Here is a 21,571-nt window from a genome sequence, read left to right on the forward strand (position 1 = left end):
AGGACTGATTGTTCTCATTTCTGAGGGCTGAGGATGTGGGGTGCCTAAGATGGAGATCTTTTGCCCTCTGCACACAGTTTTTAATGAGGCAGTCTGGGCTAGGTCTGCTTGAGGTGCAGCAGCAGGGACCCAGGGAGGCTGTGGCTGCTGCTCACTCACCAGCTGACCCCATGTCACAGCAGTTTGGGGTAATTCAGGGCGAGCCACAGAGCCAGAACACAGCCCTGAACTGCTGCTGGCCTCTGAAATGCAAACCCTGTTCCTTGTTCCTGGAGTTTCATCTCAACCCCATGCTCTGCCTACATGAAGGGAGCTACCTGAGCCACACTGAGAGGGGCCTGGTACTCACCTCTCTGTTATCTCTGTCTGCTTGGACCAGGATACCCTTAAAACAGGGCTCAATAAAATGAACATAATCATTGTACTGCAAAGAGAAAACGAGAAGAAAGGGGTTATCATGGGAGAAAATCCACAAAATGGGCTCATGTCCTAGGTGCATGTTCAGAAAGCAGCATGGAACATTATGCCATTTTACACCCATCTCCCTTAAAAATTGTTTATAGTTATCATGGCAAACCAGGATTTTGATGACTCTTCTGTTTATTCAAATAATGCATTGATTACAGTGTTTTGCTGAGTTCTAGCTGAGCACATCTACACATACAAAGTTACTTTTTTTTCCCCCTCACTCACACCACAAAGTTTTTATCCCCAGTGTATGAACTTGTATCCCTGACCTTGCTTCTAGCACTTTATGCACATAGTTTTCACTTCTGGAGACTTTGTGAGTCCCCAGCTGGACCTTGCAACCTGAAGCTTGAAGCCTCTGGTGCACAGTTGAACAATAACAAACCAGATTAGCACACATCCACTGGACTGGGAGAGTGGATGATTCTAGGGTGTGACATGTGAGGTAAAGCCCCTGTGAACCTTTTCCTGCAAGGTTCAGGAGAGTGCAATTCCTAAGAGGCCACTGATGCTCAGCTCATCAATAGGAACTTAGGTCAGGCTACAGTGTCTCTGAGCCAGTAGGCTCAGTGCAGTAAAAAAAAAAAAAAAAAAAAAAAAAAAAAAAAAAAAAAAATATATATATATATATATATATATATATATATATATATAAAAAACATGGTATTATGGTATTTCTGGGATTGTTTTTGAAGAACAGATGATATTTCAAACTCCTTAATGACTCCCCTCCATTTTTCTGCCAACACTGTTCACTCTTCCATCTGTCCAGTCATATAAAGACAGAATTGTTGCCACTGGAGTTTCTAATTAGCTAACATAAGAAGCTATCAACAAAAAGCAGAATTTATATCTCAGTGGCTGTGCCCTGGCAAGCTATCATAGACAGAAGCCTAGGGAAGGAGATGGTGTTTGAATTAGCTTTGAAAATTAGAAGGCAAGGAGCCTTTAACATGGCACCAGTCTTGCTATGAGTCATGGAAAGAAGTTTTGCTTTCTGTGATCACTGGTGCGGGTTTTCTGTGGGTAACCAGCCCATCCTCACCCTGCCAGGGCTCAAAAAGGAAGAGAGTAACACTGAAGCTTCCTGACCAAGCTCCATGCAGCCCAGCTGATGGACTCAGAACTGTAAGGGCAGCCTTGCAGGATGCTGGTGCACAAAAAGGCACGTGGTGGTAGTTTTCTAGCCTGGAAACACTATCCTGAGCATTAAACTGCTGCTGCTGGACCCAAATTCAGTGTTATGGCAAGCTGGGTGAATTATTAGCTCAGGTGTCTCTCTGCAGTCCTTTGTTATCTGTTGCAGTCACATCCCTCAGAAAGCAAAAAGATGCAGCCAACCCCCTCTGTGGAGGAGAGGTGAAATGAGCTGGCAGCCACCCTGCTGACCACACAAAGCTGCCTTCTCAAGGGTCATTTGGGGAATTTCCCCAATCCAAAGTAAGTGCTGCTGAAGGTAGGGCACTGTGATTTGCTGAGGGGAAGGAGGAGGGGGTGTGAGGCACCAGGAGGGAGCTCAGCACTGGAATGGAGGCAGACATACTGCAATGATGTTGACAAAGTCGTTTTCTCCCAGAGTATCCAAAATGGTGACGATGGTGTGCTTGGCAATGGTCATCCTCAGGCCCTTCATGCTGCCACTGACATCCACAATGATGACAATGTCCTTGGGAGAGGTGGCTGCTTGGATGTACCTGCACAACGAAGAGCACGAGCAAGCAGGGTGAGAGCCAGGGAGGAGGAATGCTGGGCGTGCTGCTGTCACCCTGCCAGCCACAGCACCATGTGCACATGGCCACAGCTGTCCAGCAGGAACACTGGCCCCAGCACCTCACTTCCTGCACTGGGAAGTGCTGAGCCTACTGCAGACATACACCCAAGAGTGACAATTGTTAAAGTCTGCTTTAGCCACGCTGAGCAGACTGAGTAAACACACCACAGTTCTGAAGCTTAAATGTCCCCACCACCTCCCAGCCACAGAAGTGTAACTTCCATGTGGCACATGGTAGATGCCACAGGGAAAACTGTTGCTGGCAGGGCTTCCCAACCTGCTATTACCTTTTTTTATCTATCCTCCTGTCACCATCATATTTTCTGAAAAATCTCTTTGCCCAGGATTTTTCATGGGAAGCCTCAGATAAAAATGAAAACAATAATTATCTTATTTGCTTCTCCTGTGTTTTGCTGCTTGGAATGTGGTTTGAAGATTGTTTATCCAACAGGTGATTGTTTCACTGGTTTCATGGGAATTGTTTTTGCTTATTGGCCAATCAGTGCCAAGCTGTGTTGGACTCTGAAGAGAGAGTCACGAGTTTTTCATCAGTATCTTTTAGCCTTCTGTCAGTATCCTTTCTGTATTCTTTAGTATAGTTTAGTACGGCATTCTTTAATATCATATAGATCATAAAATAATAAATTAGCCTTCTAAGAACATGGAGTCAGATTCATCATACCTTTCAGCAGCAGGGGTCTCAGAAAATACCACCCCCCATCTCTTGCAGGGGCACCACAGGACATTAATTACTGATCAGCAGCTCCCCAAGGTGTCACCTTGGAGAAGAGGGAGAGAGGAAGGATGAAAGCTGCTTTGGCCAAGTCCTTCCAAAACTTACCAGCCACGGTTTCTGCAGTCAAAGGAGATGACTCCATTCTCATCTGGTAACCACTTTATTCCTGAAGAGAGCAGCAAGAGGAGCAATCAGCACACACAGGCAGGCAGGCAGCTGCTCCCCTGCACTGCTGCCGTTCCCTGCTGAGACCTGTCTGCCCCAGGGAGCACACGAGGCTGGCCAGCCACAGCAGTGGCCATTCTGCAGAAATCCAAGCAGAGCTGCTCTGTCTTTGGCAGTTCTGAGTGAACTGTTTGTTAAGTTTCTCTTTAGAAAATGCACCTAGGCATAGTCTGTTCAATTGCAAAGCAACTGCTTGTACTTTGAGTTTTTTCTCACTTTGATGTAGTTCTCAACAACAGATTTTTCTTCTCCCAGAGGGTGGTGGAGAGCATAAAAAAGCAGCAGCAGTGACTGGGATGCATCCCAAATTGCCTGCTACAGACTCTGTTCATAGCCATTTCTGCTTTCACCTTCCCCAGCACGTGCCAGGTCACAGAACAAGGGCATGCAGCCATCTGACCAAGTGGCCACCAGGCAGGCTGCAGAGCATCTCAAGGGTTCCTGCAAGCACAGGACCTCCCTCCTGGGCTGTGACCTAATGTGCCACTCACAGCTGGCAAGTGGAAGAGCTGTCAGGCTGGCCAGCTGCATCTGCCACGTGTGTCCTCAGAGAGGCTTTGGCTACCACCCAGACCCACAGGGGAGCCCTGCCATGGTGTTTTGAGAGCTCTTTGGAGGACTCCTGCCAGCAGACTCCTCTAGGGTTGCATGAGGAGTGTGCCTGAGGGGCTGGTTCTAATGGGAGAAAGGGGTTTATGCCTGCAGAATAATTCCTTCAACCTTATCAGCCCATTTTGCTCACTGCAAAATCCTGCCCTTCTCAGGGCTGGGATAGCCCCAGGCTTCTCAGATTGGATTCTTCCATGGCACAGGCCCTGTCCTGCAAGATTATTGTGTGGCACTGAAAGAGCAAAGCCAATCTCTACTCTTTTACCTGGGTACAGCCTGAAGAATCCAGTGGAGCTGCCAAAGTACTGCCAGGTCAGTGTGGGATCCCTTTCAAAGTTGTCCACAAAAATAGGATTCAGAGCTTCTGACATGTAAACTCCATTGAGTATGGCAGGGTCTGTGGGGGAGAAAACTTGGTATAAAGAAGGGAGGACATCCACCATCTCTGATGGAGGAGAGAGATGGGAACAAAGGCAGCTTCAGCAGGAATGCAACCTTGTCCAAAGCTTTTACATTGATGTATCCTGTTCCCTGCCCATTCAAATGAATCCCGGAGGCCAGGCCACCACTGGCCACTGCAGGTGATCTCAGCTTGGTCAGACACTCTTAACCCCATTTCTCTTGCCTCCCTTGAGCCCTACATCTGGTTGGAATAATGCTCTCAGAGACCCAGGGAGGCCATCACAGTGCTGAGCACAGCTGGCACAGCCTACAGGCAGTGTTTAACTGCTGTCTGACAGGGGACGTGTGGCTCTTGAGAAGCAGCAGGCTGATGCATCACTGACAGCTTTTCTACAAGGACTGTCTAAATTTATGCTAGGTGTAATTACCTAAGACAGAGGAGCCCTAGGATTTACACAGTTGCACTCTCTCTCTTCTTTTCCTCATTAAATCTTTCTTTTCTTCTCTGCCTGCCCCTTCCTTGACAAAGCGTGGGCTGTCCTACCATGCCCCCATCTCCTCAGAATAGTGAGAAACAACACTCACTTTAACATTTCAAAGGTTTATTAAACCTTAACAAAATACAACAAAAGAGTGAATGAGGAAAAAATTGACAGTGCTGGGAGCCTGGAACTAAACCACCACGTGCTCACCCACAAAATGGCTCCTCCACCTTTTACACCTTTGGTGTTGCACCAGGTAACCCCGGCCCCTACCAAAGTCCATCAGTCAACTCTTCTTCTCCATCCACTGGTGGAGATTGAGAGGAATGATGGATTTGTCTTTACAAACAAACTGTGGGTCTGCTGGTAGATAAAAGAAACAATGGGAAAGATTCCACTGGCTGATGAAAGGAAAAAGATATTTGCCTTTACAAATAAACTGTAGGTTTGCTGATAAATGAAACTGGATATTGAAAGATGAAAGAAACAATGGGGAAAGACCCTGAATTCCATAAGAATTAAAAATGAAAAGGGAGGGTTATACATTAAAGGGAAATCTTCAGTATCAGGCATTCCAGGAAGTCTGTACCTCTCAAGTACCTCAGCCAATCGGGAAAGAAGGGAAATGCAGCTGGGAAACTGGGATAAAAAGGAGTCTTCCAAAAATCTGAGAGACCCCAGGGGAATGTCCCATGGCCTCTCCCTTTATTCAAATAAAGCAAAAGGACTCCTCTGTCTCCTTTTTGAACATAAACCTCTGATGTTTGTGGATCAATTTTCCTGACAAGATCACTTTCTGCAACTTGACTGGAGGCGAGGCATTGCCACGCCTCACCTCCTAGTAACGAGCCTGCCCTCCTCCCAAATGCCCTGGCTGCCAAGGTGATCCAGTGACAACAATACAAGGGGAAGGGGAAAGGGGACTGTGGGGAGAACACATCACAATAGCATAACTATACATCAGTAAAAATTCTCTTATCATACTGTCTTAGGTTGGAAAAAGGGTATTCTATTTGTATCTGTCAGAGGTGGGGCAGTTATCTTCTGTTCACTGGGCAGTTTTCTTTATCTCTTCCACACCCAATCCTCCCTCCAGGAGATCTCTGCTGCTCATGGGCCAGGGAGTGTCATTGCACGGCTGATAAAATTCCACCATCCCATGGGGAGATGCTCCGCCCAGGGGGAGGAGCCAAGCATTCCTAACTGGATAATCAGAGATTTGGAACACCACAGCAGCCTTTTCCACTGGATTCCCAGAAGACCAGGCCCATCTACACCACCCTTGGACCTTCAGAGGAAAACTCTACCTTTCTCCAGGATCCCTGCTCGAACAGAACCACATCTGTCACTCCAGGAGGGCTGCAGCCACCATGGAATGGCACTGCTGCCAACACCCTGACCCACGGGAGGTCAGGTCCTATTCTGACTCTGTCAGTGGTTTCTTTGTTTGTTTGTACTATTACATTTGTATTTTTAGTTTTCCTGGTAAAGAACTGCTATTCCTGCTCCCATATCTTTGCCTGAGAGCCTTTTAATTTCAAAATCATAATAATTGGGGGGTGGGGGTTATATTTTCCATTTCAGGGGAGGCTCCTACCTCCCTTAAGCAGACACCTGTCTTTTCAAACCAAGACACATACACATAATATTCATCCCTTAATTGTGAGAGCCAGCCATTGCATTACCTGTCTATAACAGAACCAACAGGAAGCTGCAGGTTCCAAGAACTCCTAGGAGGCAGTATATATTTGGTGTCTGTGTTGACTCACTGCCTCAGGAGACCAAAGAGAACAGCAGCAGTAGAAACAGTGAATCATGAGAAACTGGTGCTTGTAGGATTAACTGTATTAGTGTCAAAAAGGGTGGGGCTTTCACCTACCACTTCCTGTTTAGTCACTTTACTAAAAGCAGTTTTGGTCAAAACGAGGGAAAAACTGAATTGTGGCTTCCCAGGGATGAGGCCAAAGTAAGTCCTGCAGGAAGGTAGAGCCAGAAATGCTGTGGAGAGCCAGGCTTGCTGCTGTGTGCAAGAGGGGGAGCGAGCACGGTGGGACACTGCTCCCTGGAGGAGCAGTAGGCATGGAAGCAGCCCTCCTCCTCCATCTCCTGCTCATCCTGCAGCCACAGCCAGAGGAGCTGCCTGGTTCATGGTGAGGTGCAAGGCAAAAAATAGCTGGCTGGGCAGTGCCTCTCTGCTGTCTGACCACTTCTCTCCTTACTGTGCAGAGGGCAGCAGCCTCCTTTGTACAGTTCTGTTGCACCTACCCACAGCCAGCTCTGCTGTGAGCAAGATTTTTAGGGTCTGGGGCTGTCAGAGCACATGGAGCTGATTTGAAATAATGGGAGAAATAGAACTCTCTCTGTTGTATCTCTAAAAAACAGCAGTTGTGAGCACAGTCACCAGTGAGATTCTTGACACCTAAAGGCTGTGATAGAGCCACCCCTTCATCCAGAGTGATAATTGCCAATAAAGTCTCATCTCAGTTTATCTCACAGCACCGTTCGTTGGGTAGAGGAGCTGTAGGAGAATACACTGCCTGCTTGAGATGGAAGCCTGTCCACCATGAGAGGTTTTCCAAGAGCAGACTGTACCTAAGCCCTGCCACAGTGACAGCACAGACAGGACTGTTCCTTAGGACAGCACCTTTCCAATCCTGCCACTTTTTCCCCTCTGTCAGTTATTTTTCTATTCCCATCCTTGTTTCCAGTATTGCTGCTGATAATTTCCACACCAACCTACCAGCAGTGAGAAGGTAGAGGCCATTACCTTTGTTGTAGACATTGGTGGGCAGCTGGATATCACTGTAGGTTGTGTTCACCAGCAGGTTATTGAAATGCTCATTTGGCTCCAGAATGAATTCATCACCAAGCTCCACGTAATTGTCATTTTCATCCTTGTCATTAATCAGGAGAGAGTTGTAGTAATCAAACTGTTGATGAAGACAAGGGAAAAGAGAAAGACAGAGAATAGGACAGACTATTAGCAGCACAAAGAGGGGACATATGGAGAGTCAGGGCTTCAAAGAGGATCAAAATGAGCCACAAACAAGCTATTACCAACTGGAAGTGTCAAGCTGCCCAAATGATGGTTTCTGGCCAGTTTGTTGTTGTCATATGCCCATATGACTGAAAGCACTGTCAATGCCAGGAGCATCACTTGAGAGCACAGGGGCAGGGTAGCAGCCTCCTGTGGCCCCTCAGATGTATTTAGGGGATTAGCTGGAAAGGTGAAGCGTCTTGCAGGGTCTGGCTCCCAGGTTTATCACAGGACACACCAGCGCTGACCTCACCCAGCCTGTCTCTGCAGTTGTCCCTTACTGAGTTCACTGCTGGACATCCAGCTGGGATTATCCCCTCCTTCTGGCACTCCAAGTAGCAGGCACTCATTGAGAGCAAAGGATCAAGCAGAAGGTGCTCAAAGACAATGCAGTGTCCCCCCTCCACCCGTGAAGGTCACTGGGGATTTACCATCTACAGTCACTTTAGTACATCCAGGGCATTCTTTGTCCTTGGATAACCTATGTTTTTAAGATGCTTTTGCTGACTTTATCTGAGCCAGGGGTTATGTAAGGATTAGTGTTCAAGCACTAGCAGCACTCAGAGGGTGCAAATGGAGTGTGCAAATACAGAGTCATGTACCTCAACTCACCCATGCCCCTTACTGTGCATGCAGCTGACCCAACTAACATGGCTAATGAGACTTTAAAAAATAAGGAAAAATAAAAAGTGAGATGAAATTAGTAACTAGCTTGATTTCAAGGAGTGTTTTCATCTTTCCCATCACTGAGACATGTACTTGCAGGGGTAGCCTGTCCTTCTGCTGAGATGTCTGTGCTTGTACTGTGGATAGAGAATTTCCTTACACAGCCTTTTCACTCCAGCTCCCCTCACCAGCAATAATCCCACAGCTTGGCCACAACAAACAGTTATTAACAGAAAGCCAATTATCCAAATGACTTGGACAGCACCAAACTTTCACCTTAAGGGAAGCCCTGACGAGTGGGTGTCTGTCTGGTACAGGAAAGATGATGGGAGTTGTTAAGAAAGATGGTGAGAAACTCAATTCATTTGGATTAACGGTTTGCTGTGGGTATTTGTAACAGCATCCTCCTCATTGTTCATTCACACTCAATTTTTAGCTCATTTTCCAGTCAAGTAACCCACAAAGTGCCAGCTAATTTGCACTAAAACATCACATAATGACAGTGTTGGCCAGTGCAGTAAAAGTAATGCCAATAATATCATGCACCTCAATGTCTTCCCAAATCCTTCCCCTTCCAGAGCCACAGGGACAAATCTTTTTGGTGTCCCTAGGTTTGGGATCTGCCAAGGATGTCTCTAATTTGCAGAAGTCTCTGAACAAGCTGAGTGTCCTGCAGACAAGGCAATTCCTGACCTGCCCAGGAATCTGAGGGGGTGGGTTCCTGGCTGTGCCCATTCTTTGGCTGCCTTGAGGATGTGTGCCACGCTTGTCACTGACCAGGGTAAACTCACCTCCAGCGAGGAGTTGTACTCATGGTTCAGATCTGCATCTTCTGCTGCTTCCACCAGCCTCTAAAGCAAGCACACAGAAGGGAAGGTGAGTGGCTGCTGTGGCAAAGCCCTCCAGAAGTTCTTCCAGCTGTACCAGTGATTGCTTCCTTCACCACAGCCGCGTCTGGGGTTATAAACTTCCCTCTTTACCCCCTTTCCTGCTGACCTGTCATTCTGTGCTACAATTTTACAGCTTGGAAGGTACATTATTTGCAGCTATTTATTGCCAAGTGTATTCACACCTACTTACTCCAGAGTCCCTGCTAAACCCCAGAGCAATTTTAGATATCACAGGACATATACAAACAGAAACAGGTCCATTTGGAGAAACAACAGACAGATTTGATTTCATTTTCCATGAACCCTTCCAAAAAGCCATGGGAAAGGCATTTCAGCCCCAGCTTGATGTCAGTATCTCATCAAAGGAAAAGGCCTTGTGGGAGTCTCAGTCTGGTATTGTTACTGAGACAAAGACCATGACTGGATTTTGTAAAGGGCTCAGCGATGCTGTGGCCATTTATAAGCTCTAACCATTTATGGAAGGCAATAAAATCAGCCACTTTTCTCCAGTATGATGCTTCAGGGCACTAATTCTCAATTGGTACAGACTGGGAAGGGATCCAACTAAACACGTACGTGTTTTCAAGGTTGCACAATCAGTAACAGTCTCAGCAAAACTATGTTTTGCTCCTTCACAAAGGATAAGGCAATCCAAACACTGGAGAAGTCTGGCTAAGAATTTAATGTTATTGGCCAAAGTTCTGGGACTAAATATGCCCACATTTCACTTGGAGATTCAAATGATGTGTTTCTGGATGACTTTTCCACATTAGAAGCCTTAAACAGTCAAGGCTCTGTGACTACAGAAATATGCTTTTCATAGTAGGTAAATACACAGGAATATGATAAATCCTTAGATGCAGGAAGCAAGAGGGGCCAGAACGATTACCTGCTCTGATCTCCCACACTGCAACAGCTCCAGACCCCTTGCCACCTCCTCCACACTTCCCCATGTACACAGCTAGAAATCCAAGCACCTTCCTTGCAGCCTGTGCTCAGGAGGTGCAGAAATTCCTCTTGAGCCACACACACAGCTGAAACAAGCCCCTAGTCTTCAGCAGCCAGAGTGCATTATGGAAGGATGAACTGGATTTTTCACTTTTGAGAGGCTTTCTTCTCCCCCCTTTTAAACAGCTTGTCTCCTAAAAGAGTGCTCATTCCCTCATATTTATTCCTAGACTTTGTTTTTGTCTTATTTTCTAATTTGAGCAGAGGGAGAAGCCAGCATCCCCTTGTCTGAACGCCCACATCCTCCCACCAGTGTCTGCTTAAAGCTCAGCGCGAGCAGCCAGCTGCACCAGCAGGCTCTTGCCTGGGCAGGGAAGTCCTCACACAACCCCTGCACCCACACACTGCTGGTGCAGGCAGGAGGCCTGTGCCTGCTGCTCCAGGGCTGGCAGGACACAAATCCCCTCCCAGAGCCCCAAAGCTAGTGGTCATACCTCAACAGCTTCCACCTTCCTGCGGAGCATGCTCTCCATCTGCTCTGAGAACTTCTTCACCAGCTCCAAGCCATCCACCTCCTTGATTTTCAGGGTTGGCTCCACATCTTTGTACTTCTACCCAAGGGAAGGAAGAAAATCCTGCTGAGCAGGAGGTTCTTAAGGAGAGGGATGAATTTATCATTGCTAGCTGGGTATTGTCTTTGTGTTGAAACAACTGCTCTGATTTTATCACCTTCCATCTTTGCATTTCCCCCTTTTCCACCCCACAATTCAGGATGTGCAGATCAGTGGCCGTAACTCAAAGCACTTTGACCAAGTAAAAACAACTGATCCTACTGTGAGCTTGTGTTGAAAGGAGCAGTGCACCTGAAGCTAGTAGTGCCTACAATTTGGAGAGAAGCAGAAGGCCAACTTTTAAAAACCCAAACCGTGCACTGTGATGACATCCACAACAGCTTTATACACATCACACACCTCCAGCTCACTTAAGGCAGTGGGAAGAGCAAGGCAATGGAGCTATATGCTGTCACTGCAGCTTCTCCTGTGTCATGTGTGCTCTGGGGCACTGCTGGGGAGATGTCCTGGCAGTGCAGGGGCTGTCCTGCCCCAGAGTCACCCCATCTGTGAGGGAACTTGCCAGGTCTCCAGCAAGAAGGGTCTGCTCAGTGCTTACAGGGGAGACTGCCAAGGAAAGCTGAGACAGACAGATATGATGCCACTTACTGGGCACCCAGGAGCATAATTTAGGCCAAGAGCACCACAGAGGCAATTCCCAAAACCTAGGAATTGTGAGCATGGCTACTTGCTGCTGCCTCCATGGGGAGAGGTGCTGTAATGAGGAGGATCTAGATCTGACAGCTTTAGAGATAACCCGTTTATTCTCACCACATTTCATATAACCTAGGAATTAAAAAAACCCCAAGAGTACATCTAAACTGTAAGCATAATCTGCCTCCTTAAATCTGCTCTTTTAAGACTGGCTAAAATGGTCTTTATTTCTCCTTTCCAAAGAAATCCCACAGCTAACAGAGATAGCCAGAAAGAAAGATTAATGAAACCTGTGAAAGGACACAGGACAATTAACTAATATCAGAAAAGACAGAGCCTTATCTCCTGAGCAATCTGGAAACACAAAGGCAACCAATTGCAATTCCCTGGTCCCTCATCATCAGTTTTGTCTGCAGTGTGTCCAGCCCCCCTCCATCCTCACGTTGTGTTAGCATCACAGCAGCAACCTCAGCCACGGTTGGGCTTCTTGTGCTGGGGAAAAAAAAATGGGGTGATGAAAAGGGCAAGGAGATGGCAGGGGCTCTAGTGACACTTCTGAATTAGAGGGAAGCAGCAGGCAAAGGAGTTTGCATGTCTTTAGGGTGAGCCCGTGGAATCCCTTTTGTTCAAGAAGCTCCTCAACCGTCCAAGGGGGCAGCTGGGCCCAGGCAGAGGAAGAAATGCCTCGAGGATGGGGCAGGCTGAGGAGGTCAGACAGAAACAGCAGCAGCATCCAGCCCAAAGCAGGCATGGCAGGGAGGCTGCTCGCTCTGTCTGGCATGATTAACAGCAAGGGTTTTACTGGATTAAAAATGCCAGGCCTCCCATCCCCTCTGCTGGGGCTGGGCAGCTGGGACAGGCAGGGGAAGCTGGAGGAGGAGGAGGGATTGAGCAGGAAGGTTGGTGTCGGAACCCAGAATGTCCCTCAGACATTCTTGGATATTCCAGACACAGGCCAGAAGCATCTGAGACCCTGGCATGCAGCCAGAAACCCCTGTGGCTTTGAATCTGACCCACGGAACAATTTACCAACCTTGCAGGAAGAACAAGAAGTCACACAAGTTTAGGTATTGTAGTAAAAGTAGTCACAAAGTGAAAGGAAGGATTTTTGAGTGCTGTACAAGGGGGTTTTAAGCCTTGTACACAGGGGTCCAAGTTTTGTACAGGGGGTCAGAAGTTCTAAGATGGAGGGATTTGGGTGTGCCCTGTCCTCCTTTCTCCTTCCTAACCTTCATGTTCATGGTGATGTTGGCACGCACAGATTGGTTTAGAGTAGAAAGTCACCATTCAATATAGGTAATAGGCACTGGGGAAAAAGTATAAACATGTAACACGTAATGTGTGATATAAAAGATGGCACCAGCCCCCTGGGCAGGCAGTGTGCCTTTGTCTGACCTGCTGAACGGGCCACAGCAGCTCAGGAAGAAAATCTTTTAGATAACCAACAATAAACAACCTTGAGACCTGACAACTGAAGATTACTGAGTCTTTCTTTGAAGGCACAGGTTGGAGGAGAGACTTTTCCATCTTTCAGGGTCACCCCAATCTGGGGGTGAGTCCTGACAGGTTGGGGTAACCACGGTGCCAGAGGAGAAATGTGTAGCCACAACCACCGAGAGTGGTGCCTGGCTGGTGAGAGACCACAGCACACACCCAGCTGGTGTCTGTCCCTTCAGCTCTGTGTCACAGCTCTGCCAGCAGAGAAGTGACCTCTGCCAGGCTGGGCTTTCATCAGGCCCTGCTGGGGGGAGCAGGGTAATCTCTCCTGGGAAAGTTCACCAAGGGGGGGACACACCAGCACGGGCAAGCAGGCGCTTCACAAAGTGACCTGCCAGCAGTTACCTTGTACCACAGCCTCAGTTAAAAGCAACAGGGCTTTCCCCCTCTCTGTTAATTACTTTAAATGTGCTTTTGACGTACTCACAAGTAGATGTTACTGGGGTAAAAGTAATCATGAGAAATTAAAAGCAGTCTGTTAATGGCATGAACGTCTCAGCCCTCGCATCTAGTCAGAGATGGGAAGGAAAAAAACCCCAACCCCCCCCCCCCCCCAAAAAAAAAAAAAAAAGTTCTGCAAAGTTCCAGTTTGCTAAGGAATACACCAGGTTTGAGCTCAAATCCTATTTGAGCTTTTTTCCTACAAATGAACCAGCAATCCACTACACACCTGTATTCCTGCCATGGAAATCTCTGCCTATTGATGACTATCCATCCAAGATTTTCTAATGGTGGGCAACAGAGTTGGGATTTCAATATGGTCACCAGACACCGTGGCTGAAAGTCAGCTCAGGTGCATGTAGTAGGACAGGATCATCCTGTACAACCTGTGCTTGGGGTTCAGGCTATCCGATTATTTTAACTTACAGAACAGGAGTCAGGCTTGGGAGAACTGGCTGAAAGGATCTGATGTTTGAAAAGAGGCCAAAAAGTTAGCTCAGCTCTAACAGAAAACCTTTCCTTATTCATCTAGCACTTAGCATTCCCTTAAAGCAGCAGGAGCAATTCATTAAGATTCCCCTTCTGCTGTGACGGGGGTGGTGATTTAAAAGTAGAATATCCAGAATTCAGTATCCTAAGTTTTATCTGTGAACAGAGATATGTCACCAAGTATATATTCTTGTTCCCACCTCCATAAAATTCAGCCTATTGAAGTACACAGTGCTGCATTACTCACTGCTAGTGGAACTAAATTAAGAGTGTGAAAGACATTCCTTTCATCTTCACCCAGGAAAACGTCTTGACTGAACTTCTCAAGTTTGTCTGTTCTTTGCCGTGTTTTTTGGGCTTTCTAATAACAGCAGGGCAAAGCTGTGATGCAGGGTAAAAGCCTGCCCTCGGGGATTCAAGGGATGTCTGTTACCTCACCAGGTCTCTGGGAATGATACAGCCTGGTAGGAAGTCAGCTACTTGAGTTTGAAACATGATTTTAGGGTTCTTCTGCAGGAAACAAACAAAAAGTCCAAAGAAAACTAAGCAAACTGAAAACCACAAAAGAAAGTTTATGCCAAGTATTAAAGACAAGGTTTACATGCAAAGCATTCAGTAACCAAAAAATTATGACTCTCAGAGCAGCAGTAAGCTGGTTACTTCAAGACTATTAGGCACAAGAGAGACATGAAATAAGATACAAACTGAGATAACAGCACCTTCAGTATTTCCTCAGAGACAAAAAATGCCTGTTGACTTCGACAAGCACTGAGATAAGAATCACCTGGACCTCTGCATTGTGCTCCCCACCCTTCTGCTGGTCTGGGCACAACCATGCGTGCAGAGAAATATTTGATGTGAAACAGGTAATAGCCCAAAAAAGAGAAAGGTGCCTGGGGAGCAGGTAAATCCATGTGTTTAATTTCCAGACTTTGGTGTGTTTGGCTCCCCAGGCCTAACAGGCCCACAATCTCTGCCAATGAGAGGATCTGCATAAAGTTATTTGGGGTCACCAGGGTGCATAAAAATGATATTTATTACTAAAAGATCAGTCTGCATCCACTTGTAGTGCTGGAGGTGCCAGGGATGCAGTGGGAGTCCTCCTGGGATGGTCCTTGCTTTGAGATGATGAATTGTGAGCAATTCCTACCTAAAGAAAAGGAGGCTGAGAGAAGGACTGAACTGAGTGCTGGCTGCTTCTGCTCCATTCCCTTATTTCCCAGGGAAACAACAGGAGATGAAAAAGCTCAAGAAGTGGAGTTGAAAGAAACTTCAGCTGCTTAAACTGCTCAAGTTAAGTTAGGGCAGAACACAACACCACATGAATTTAGGAGATTATTCTTTGCTGGAGTGTTTACAGAGCAAGGCTGGATCAAGCTCATCTGTACCCCCTGCTCCAAGTGACATTTTCCTTCTGAGTCACAGACACTGTCCCCTTTGCCCCTGGGAGCTATGGCTTAGGGACCCCAGGCAATGCAGAAGCATCATCAAAACTGCTAAAAGCCCAAGTTTTGCTTGCATCCACACCCTGCTGCAGCTGCCTCACAGTTAGTGTTGGAAGTACCTTTATCAGGGCTGACAGCTTTTTATTGTAAGGTGATTTTTTCCTCCCAAGAAGAGCTGGTGACCAGCACAGACCTTGGTGATGGATGCTGCAAGCCTGTCCTGGTCAAACCTAGCAAAGTGAGTGCTGCAGATATGATCCCCTACTCCAAGCAAAAAGCAGCACCCTGGGGACAGGGAAACAGGGCTTAGCAGTGAGGCAAGGAATGTGATACCCAAATCCTGTGTTTTCCCACACCTGGGATGTGGGTATAATTGCTAATATGAGGACAGAAGTCAGACACCTAGAAGGTGTATGGGGCAACTCATGGCTTGTGTCAAAGAATTAGAGAAAGAGTAAAGAAAAAAGAACTGGATGGCCACGAAGTGCAGTGTGCATTCCTTTGGATGCAGTCAGCAGGCATCAGTTCCCCAGAGCAGCACTTGGGAGGTGCAGGGCAGAGTTCCCCAGGTCTGAAAGAGCAGCAGCCATTCAACACTGACTTAAGAAAGCTTCTTTACAGCTGCAAAAGGGATCATTTGTTTAAAGCCCCTGGAGCTATACCCTTGAATGCTGGTAGAGAGTTTAGTGCAATAGTGCCTGTTTGGTGAACAAGCCAAGAGCAAAGCTCTGCCCCTCTGGCTTCCAGGGCACCTGCCTGAAGCACTCTTGAGGGCAAAATGCAAAGAATTGATAAACAACTGGCTGAACACAGATGAGAAAGCAAAAAAAAAATAGTGTCAGCTGGAGAGATGCAGGAGGGGATGATGGGGTGACAATGAGCAGGTGAGTGATGAGACTCAGGAAAGGAGGAATGAAGGGTCAGCATGGGAGAGCAGGAAGTGATCATCAGATGGGAAACATGAGGAGTGCTGTTAAAAAGTATTTTTAACAAAAAGCGGTACAATTAAGGTGGTGCTCAGCAATGGCTGATGGAAGCAGGGAAGGCATTGAATGGATCTCCCTCTCCAGTTCATGGAGAATGGCCACAGGGCATCCCTCTGGGCTTAGGGATATGGAGCACCATGGTTTAAAAGACAGCTGCACACCAGTGTCTCATTCTTTCCTCCACCCTGGGGGGAACCCTGGGAGGCACATGGGGAGGTGACACGAAGCAAAGGGAACCCTCACAGATTTTGCCTACCTTCTGCAACAGGAGAGAGCCTGAATACTTAGTCACAATGGAGTACAGCTCCCCACCAAAGGCATCTGCCCAGGACTTCACCCTAAAAAAGGCCAAAAGGAAAACCAGTGTTAATAATTCCAAGTTTGCAGAGCTGGTTACTTCTTCAGGCAGGTAAAACTCCATTGTCCTGAGTACAAACGCCTGTATTTGTCTAAGCCATTCTCCAACAGTGGTAATGTTTTGTCTCCAGACTCCAGCCAGACAAGCAGCAAGGCAGGACACAGTGCTGCTCTTGGACATTCCAGCAGGAGATTCATGAGCAGGGAGAAACACTGAGTTCTGCTGGTCTCAGTCACCGTGCTTGGCCTTGAATTTGTCCCACCTAACTTTGGATGTGGAAATTTGGTCTTAGATAGCATCTGAGCTCCTTCTGTTGCTAGCAAAGGGAAATAAATTGCTTTCTGCAGACACCTATTTGTCTCTCCTGACAGGCCCTGGGGTGAAGGGCTAGACACCCAGTGCCAAATCTGCTGAAGAGAAATAAGTGTCAGGACTTAGAGAAGGAGTCATGATTCACCCCTTGGATTCAGCTCCTCCAGCAGAGCAGGCCACAGACTGATGAGACAGAAATTTTCTGCTCTCACTGGTGGTGCTGCTGCTTGATAATGCCACAGCAGATTATGCACATTGTCACTGTAAAGCACCCCCACACTTGAGCCATCCTGGAAATAATGGATGGCAGCGATCCCACATGGAGAGCATTCAGATGCTGAGGAGCAGCCTGAACACTGAGCCATCCAAATTGAAATAGATGTCTCCCAAAATTGACAGAGCACTTCATTAGCATTTACATGAGCCATGTTAGGCAGCTCCCTCAACAAGGATTCACTTAAGAGAGATTTACTTAATGCAAGGAGTGGCCTTCTCTACTTACCAGAATACACCACTTATTTATGATGTGCAGAGTCTCACCTACAGCTTCCAGGGGAATTCTTTGAATCTCAGGCAGGCTTTAACCTCAGGGCCTGAGTTCCCAGTGCATTGCACCACAAATAACACACCAACACAGGGATGAGCTCGGGAGCAAAGCCAGCACAGCAATGGTGGAATAATCACAAGAGCTCACTTAGGAGCTCTCGTTCACCTAGGAAAGCCTGCTTAGGCTCCCCTCTTGCACACAGGAACACACAGGCAGCTATAGGGGATGATTTGGAGCAAACACAAAGCTTCAGCTCTGTACCTGTCCCCACTGCTATAAAAAAGGCATGAGAGAGTGGGTGCCTTTTAAAATCAATCCTTAATTGGCAATGAGGCATTCATATTTAACCACTCGGTGTGAACTAGCACCAGCTGAAGTAATTTTTTTTTTTTATTGTGCTCTGCATCTTATTTGGAGAGCCAGAGCTTTTATCTCATCATTTCATCCTTAGAGAAAAAAGCATACAGATATTTTCTAGGAGACCAGGATTTATTGGGCTATATCAGAGTTATTCTAGCAAGCCTGGAATAAAAGAGGAAATGAGAAACAGGGATCCCATGGGATGCTTTCCTGTTTGTTGTAGTAGTGACTAATCATTCCCTTAGATATGAGGATCTCTGGATCAACATTTAAACTGATGCCCATCTGCTGCTACTGGCTTTATAAGTTTTATGTACAAGATGTTTTGTGCTGAATTTAACTAACAGTCTCCAGTCTCCTCGCCTTTAACTGTAGAAAAAGAAAACCCAAACATGAAGGGATAGTAATTTTAGCAGGGATGTTTATTTTTACCCCATTTCCCTCCCCTCACCTCTGTTTTGTGTCATATGTGTAGCGTGCCCCTGCTCCTTCCAGCCCTCAACATTCTTCAACCCAGCAGGGTGGAAGAGTCTGTGGTGTTAATTTCTGATTAGTGGGTGCAGTTGAGCAACTTCTTGAAACATCCAGTAACAGCAGAACTTGCATAAAAAAGGGGTTTTACAGTTTTGGGATGTCTGCTCTCGTTCAGGGACTGATATTTTTTCTGGTCTTAAAGCAGAGGAAGAAGGAGGCACAAAAACAGGGGCACAAAGAGAGGGCTAGAGACTGGCAGCTCTGGAGGACTGGTTGGAAAGTTAAGGGGCACAGAGGAATGAGAGGGCTCAAAGGGCTCAAATCCCTGTGTTACAGGGCTAACGTTTGTGTCATTAAAAATATCTGGTGGCATTTCACTGAAGTTGCAAAGTAGGGAAATGAAGAGGCAGAAATACACTGGCATTTTCATATTTAAAAGACAATTATTTGCCAGGGAAATGAGCAATCTTAGAATACTGAGAAATTAAGGGCAGTCTGCTGAACTTAAATAGGGTCCCTTAATTTTTTTTTTTTCATAAACAAGCAAGAGAAAAGGTCAGTCTGAAATTCATCAGCTTGCAGAGAAATTTCTTTTAAGGTCTCTGGCTCTGTCCAGCTCAGGAGCAGGTGTATAAAGACAACAGGAGCAGCCTAAAGAGGCCACACCACGTTGATCTTTGCCTCTCCCACCAGCATTTCCCAGTGCTTCCATTTCCCAAAGAAGAAGCCAGCCCCAACTGCTCACCTCTACTGCTGCCCACGCCGTGGCTGGCAGACAAGCAGGGCTGTGTCCAGTGGGGCAGAAGAGGTGGTTTGTGTGCTGAACTTGCACCCCAGAAGCATCACTAGGAACTGACTGAGCAGATTTTTGCACTGCTGGAGTCAGAGAGGAGTGAGCTCTGGAATGAGCTGGCGCTGATCCAAGCACGATGCAGCAAAGCCAGACATGGCTTGGGGAGCAGCACAGCCCGACTGAGCCTTGTGTCACCTCACCCTGATTGAACCCAGCTGCTGCTTGAAGGACTCTGCTTTTGTGTCCCCAAAATGTCCCCGTGTAACCCATGAAACAGAGCCATTTTCTGCTGACTTACTCCCTCTGGGCCTCTGGCCAATGTATTTCTCTACTGAAATTTCATTTCAAAAGGGTGACTTTTGTGTTTTGGTTAAATTCATGAGTGGATTTGAAACACCAGGGATTAATTCAGCCATTGCTCTGGTTTTAGTACCAGGGGAGAAAAGCTCTTTTTCTATTGTTTATTCTTCATTCTTGTACAGGCATAAGTTTCAAATTGTGCAAACTGACGTAAATCTCTTTTTTTTCAGGAGGAAAGGGCTATCGCATTGTAAGGAAACACATCAGAAAAGGTTTTGGTCAGAGATTGTCTGCCTCTAATCCCTGCTCTTGTATTCTGTGGCAAGAACAGCAGAAAGGACACGCTGGCTCCTAAATGCCACAGGCTTCAATGCCAAAAGATATTCCTATGTGGTATTTATCCTGGACATGGAAAGTTGATTTGCATGGTTTGAAGTTGGCAGAAGTTGGATTTTATCTTGTGTAACCTCTGTGTCCTTTCTGTGAAACACAAATCAGGAGCACTTTTGCTGGGGAAGGGCTTGATAGTGCAGGAATAGAACTTGTAGCAGAGTTTCCTGAGACCCTCCTGGATAATGTCAGTGCAGCTCCTGGGCAGATGGGCTGTATTGGTGGCACATCTGTAAGGGCCTTATTGGCAACTTTTGAACAAAAACCATTTCCCCAAATGCAGGAAAGGGGAAAGCTGACTTGAGTTGAGCTGACTTGAGTTGATTTTTCAGACGTCTCCTTCTGAAACTGGCTGGCAGTGTTGTCTCCTCTCCAGACCAAGCTGCTGTCCTGCACCCACCACCCCATCCCAGCACCCCAGAAGCTGCCCCACAACCGCTTTTACCAACGGCGGCGCTGACATTTCTAATCCTTAAAGGATTTAACTTGTCCAAATCAGCTTAACAAGGTGAAGTTTTTATAAACTGGGGCTGCTGAGAGCTCTCGGGCTCCTGGGGGGCTGCCAGGGCTGCGTTGCTGGCAGGGAGCTTTCCGGCAGCGACGGCGCTGGAGGAGCCTCGTCCCACCGACACGCACAGGCCTCGGAGCAGGGCAAACCCACACCCCAAAAGATGCATCGAGAGTCCCTGCATGTGCAGCACATGCACAAATCAGGCTGGGTGGGCTTTGTACTGCAGCTCAGCTTCTCATTCCTTCGCTCCGGAGCTCTGGGAAGGGCCTTGACGCCTTTTGTAGAGAGGTGGAGCCAGCGCCAGCAGCAAGAAGTGCTGAGGCCTCTTTCCTTTATTCAGCCTCGCTCACTAACATCCTCTGCCAGCCACACACGAGAATAAACACGGCTGTGTGCATCACCCAGGCCCTTCTCAGCCAGCACTGATCCAGACCAATGCGAGGGACCAGGGCTTTGGAGCTGCAAGCCTTGCTCTGCACCAAGAGGCGTGTCACCGCTCCAGCACCCCGTGCGCACCTTCCACAGCCAGAACCCGGCCAGTGCTGCGCGTCCCTTGGGTGCTCCCGGCATCCTGGAGCCCAGCAGTGCCTGCATCCTAGTCTAGGATGCAATTCTGGACACAGAATTGGTGGCTCCCGTGTCTGTGTCCTCTGCCAGGAGCCGAGGCAGGGAAGTGCCAGCTCCTGGAGCCATGTGCCCCTCCGGAGCAGCCTGCCACGGCCGGGGAGGCGATTCCCACCCGCCTGCCCGTGCCCCCGGCGCCGCCCGCCCCACACGGAAACACTCACGTCTCCAGCGGGATCTTCGTCTGGGCCCTGGCACAGGGCGGCAGGCAGAGCAGACACAGCATCATCCACGGCACGGCCCAGGGCCCCATCCTCCAGGCGCCGGCCATCAGCAAGGGCTCCGGCCGGCGGCATGCGGAGGCTCCCCGCCGTTCCTGCTGCCCTGAGGGGGCTCCGCCGCGGCCCCCGCCATGGTGCCGGCCTGGGAGCCCTGCTGGTGCGGGGCCGAGCCCCGGGGGCACCGCGGCCGCCTCTGCCCCGGGAGCGCCGCTGCGGCTGCCGGGCGCCGTCGGGGGTGTCCGGCCCAGGGCACCGAACCGGGCGGGAGCTGCGGCCCGGGAGCGGCTCCGGGCCCCGGCCAGGGGAGAGCACCCACGGGTGCGG

General features: G+C 48.0%; 1 protein-coding gene across 3 annotated transcripts in view; it reads right to left on the reverse strand.

Annotated features, from left to right (window-relative positions):
- Positions 1-21,317, reverse strand: part of CACNA2D4 (calcium voltage-gated channel auxiliary subunit alpha2delta 4) — a 124,443-nt gene extending 103,126 nt beyond the window's left edge. For all 3 annotated transcript variants that reach the window (XM_038153507.1, XM_038153508.1, XM_038153506.1), the window contains exons 1-9: positions 21,191-21,317; positions 16,614-16,695; positions 10,729-10,845; positions 9,188-9,247; positions 7,461-7,623; positions 4,075-4,206; positions 3,081-3,141; positions 2,012-2,162; positions 350-424 (exon numbers count right to left, since the gene is read on the reverse strand). In XM_038153507.1, the coding sequence (XP_038009435.1) occupies positions 350-424; positions 2,012-2,162; positions 3,081-3,141; positions 4,075-4,206; positions 7,461-7,623; positions 9,188-9,247; positions 10,729-10,845; positions 16,614-16,695; positions 21,191-21,297 (948 nt within the window). In that variant the 5' untranslated portion in view covers positions 21,298-21,317. The remainder of the gene's footprint in view (positions 1-349; positions 425-2,011; positions 2,163-3,080; positions 3,142-4,074; positions 4,207-7,460; positions 7,624-9,187; positions 9,248-10,728; positions 10,846-16,613; positions 16,696-21,190) is intronic.
- Positions 21,318-21,571: the final 254 nt, after the last annotated feature.

Source organism: Motacilla alba, chromosome 1A (genome assembly GCF_015832195.1).
Source record: "Motacilla alba alba isolate MOTALB_02 chromosome 1A, Motacilla_alba_V1.0_pri, whole genome shotgun sequence".
Lineage (NCBI taxonomy): Eukaryota > Metazoa > Chordata > Aves > Passeriformes > Motacillidae > Motacilla > Motacilla alba.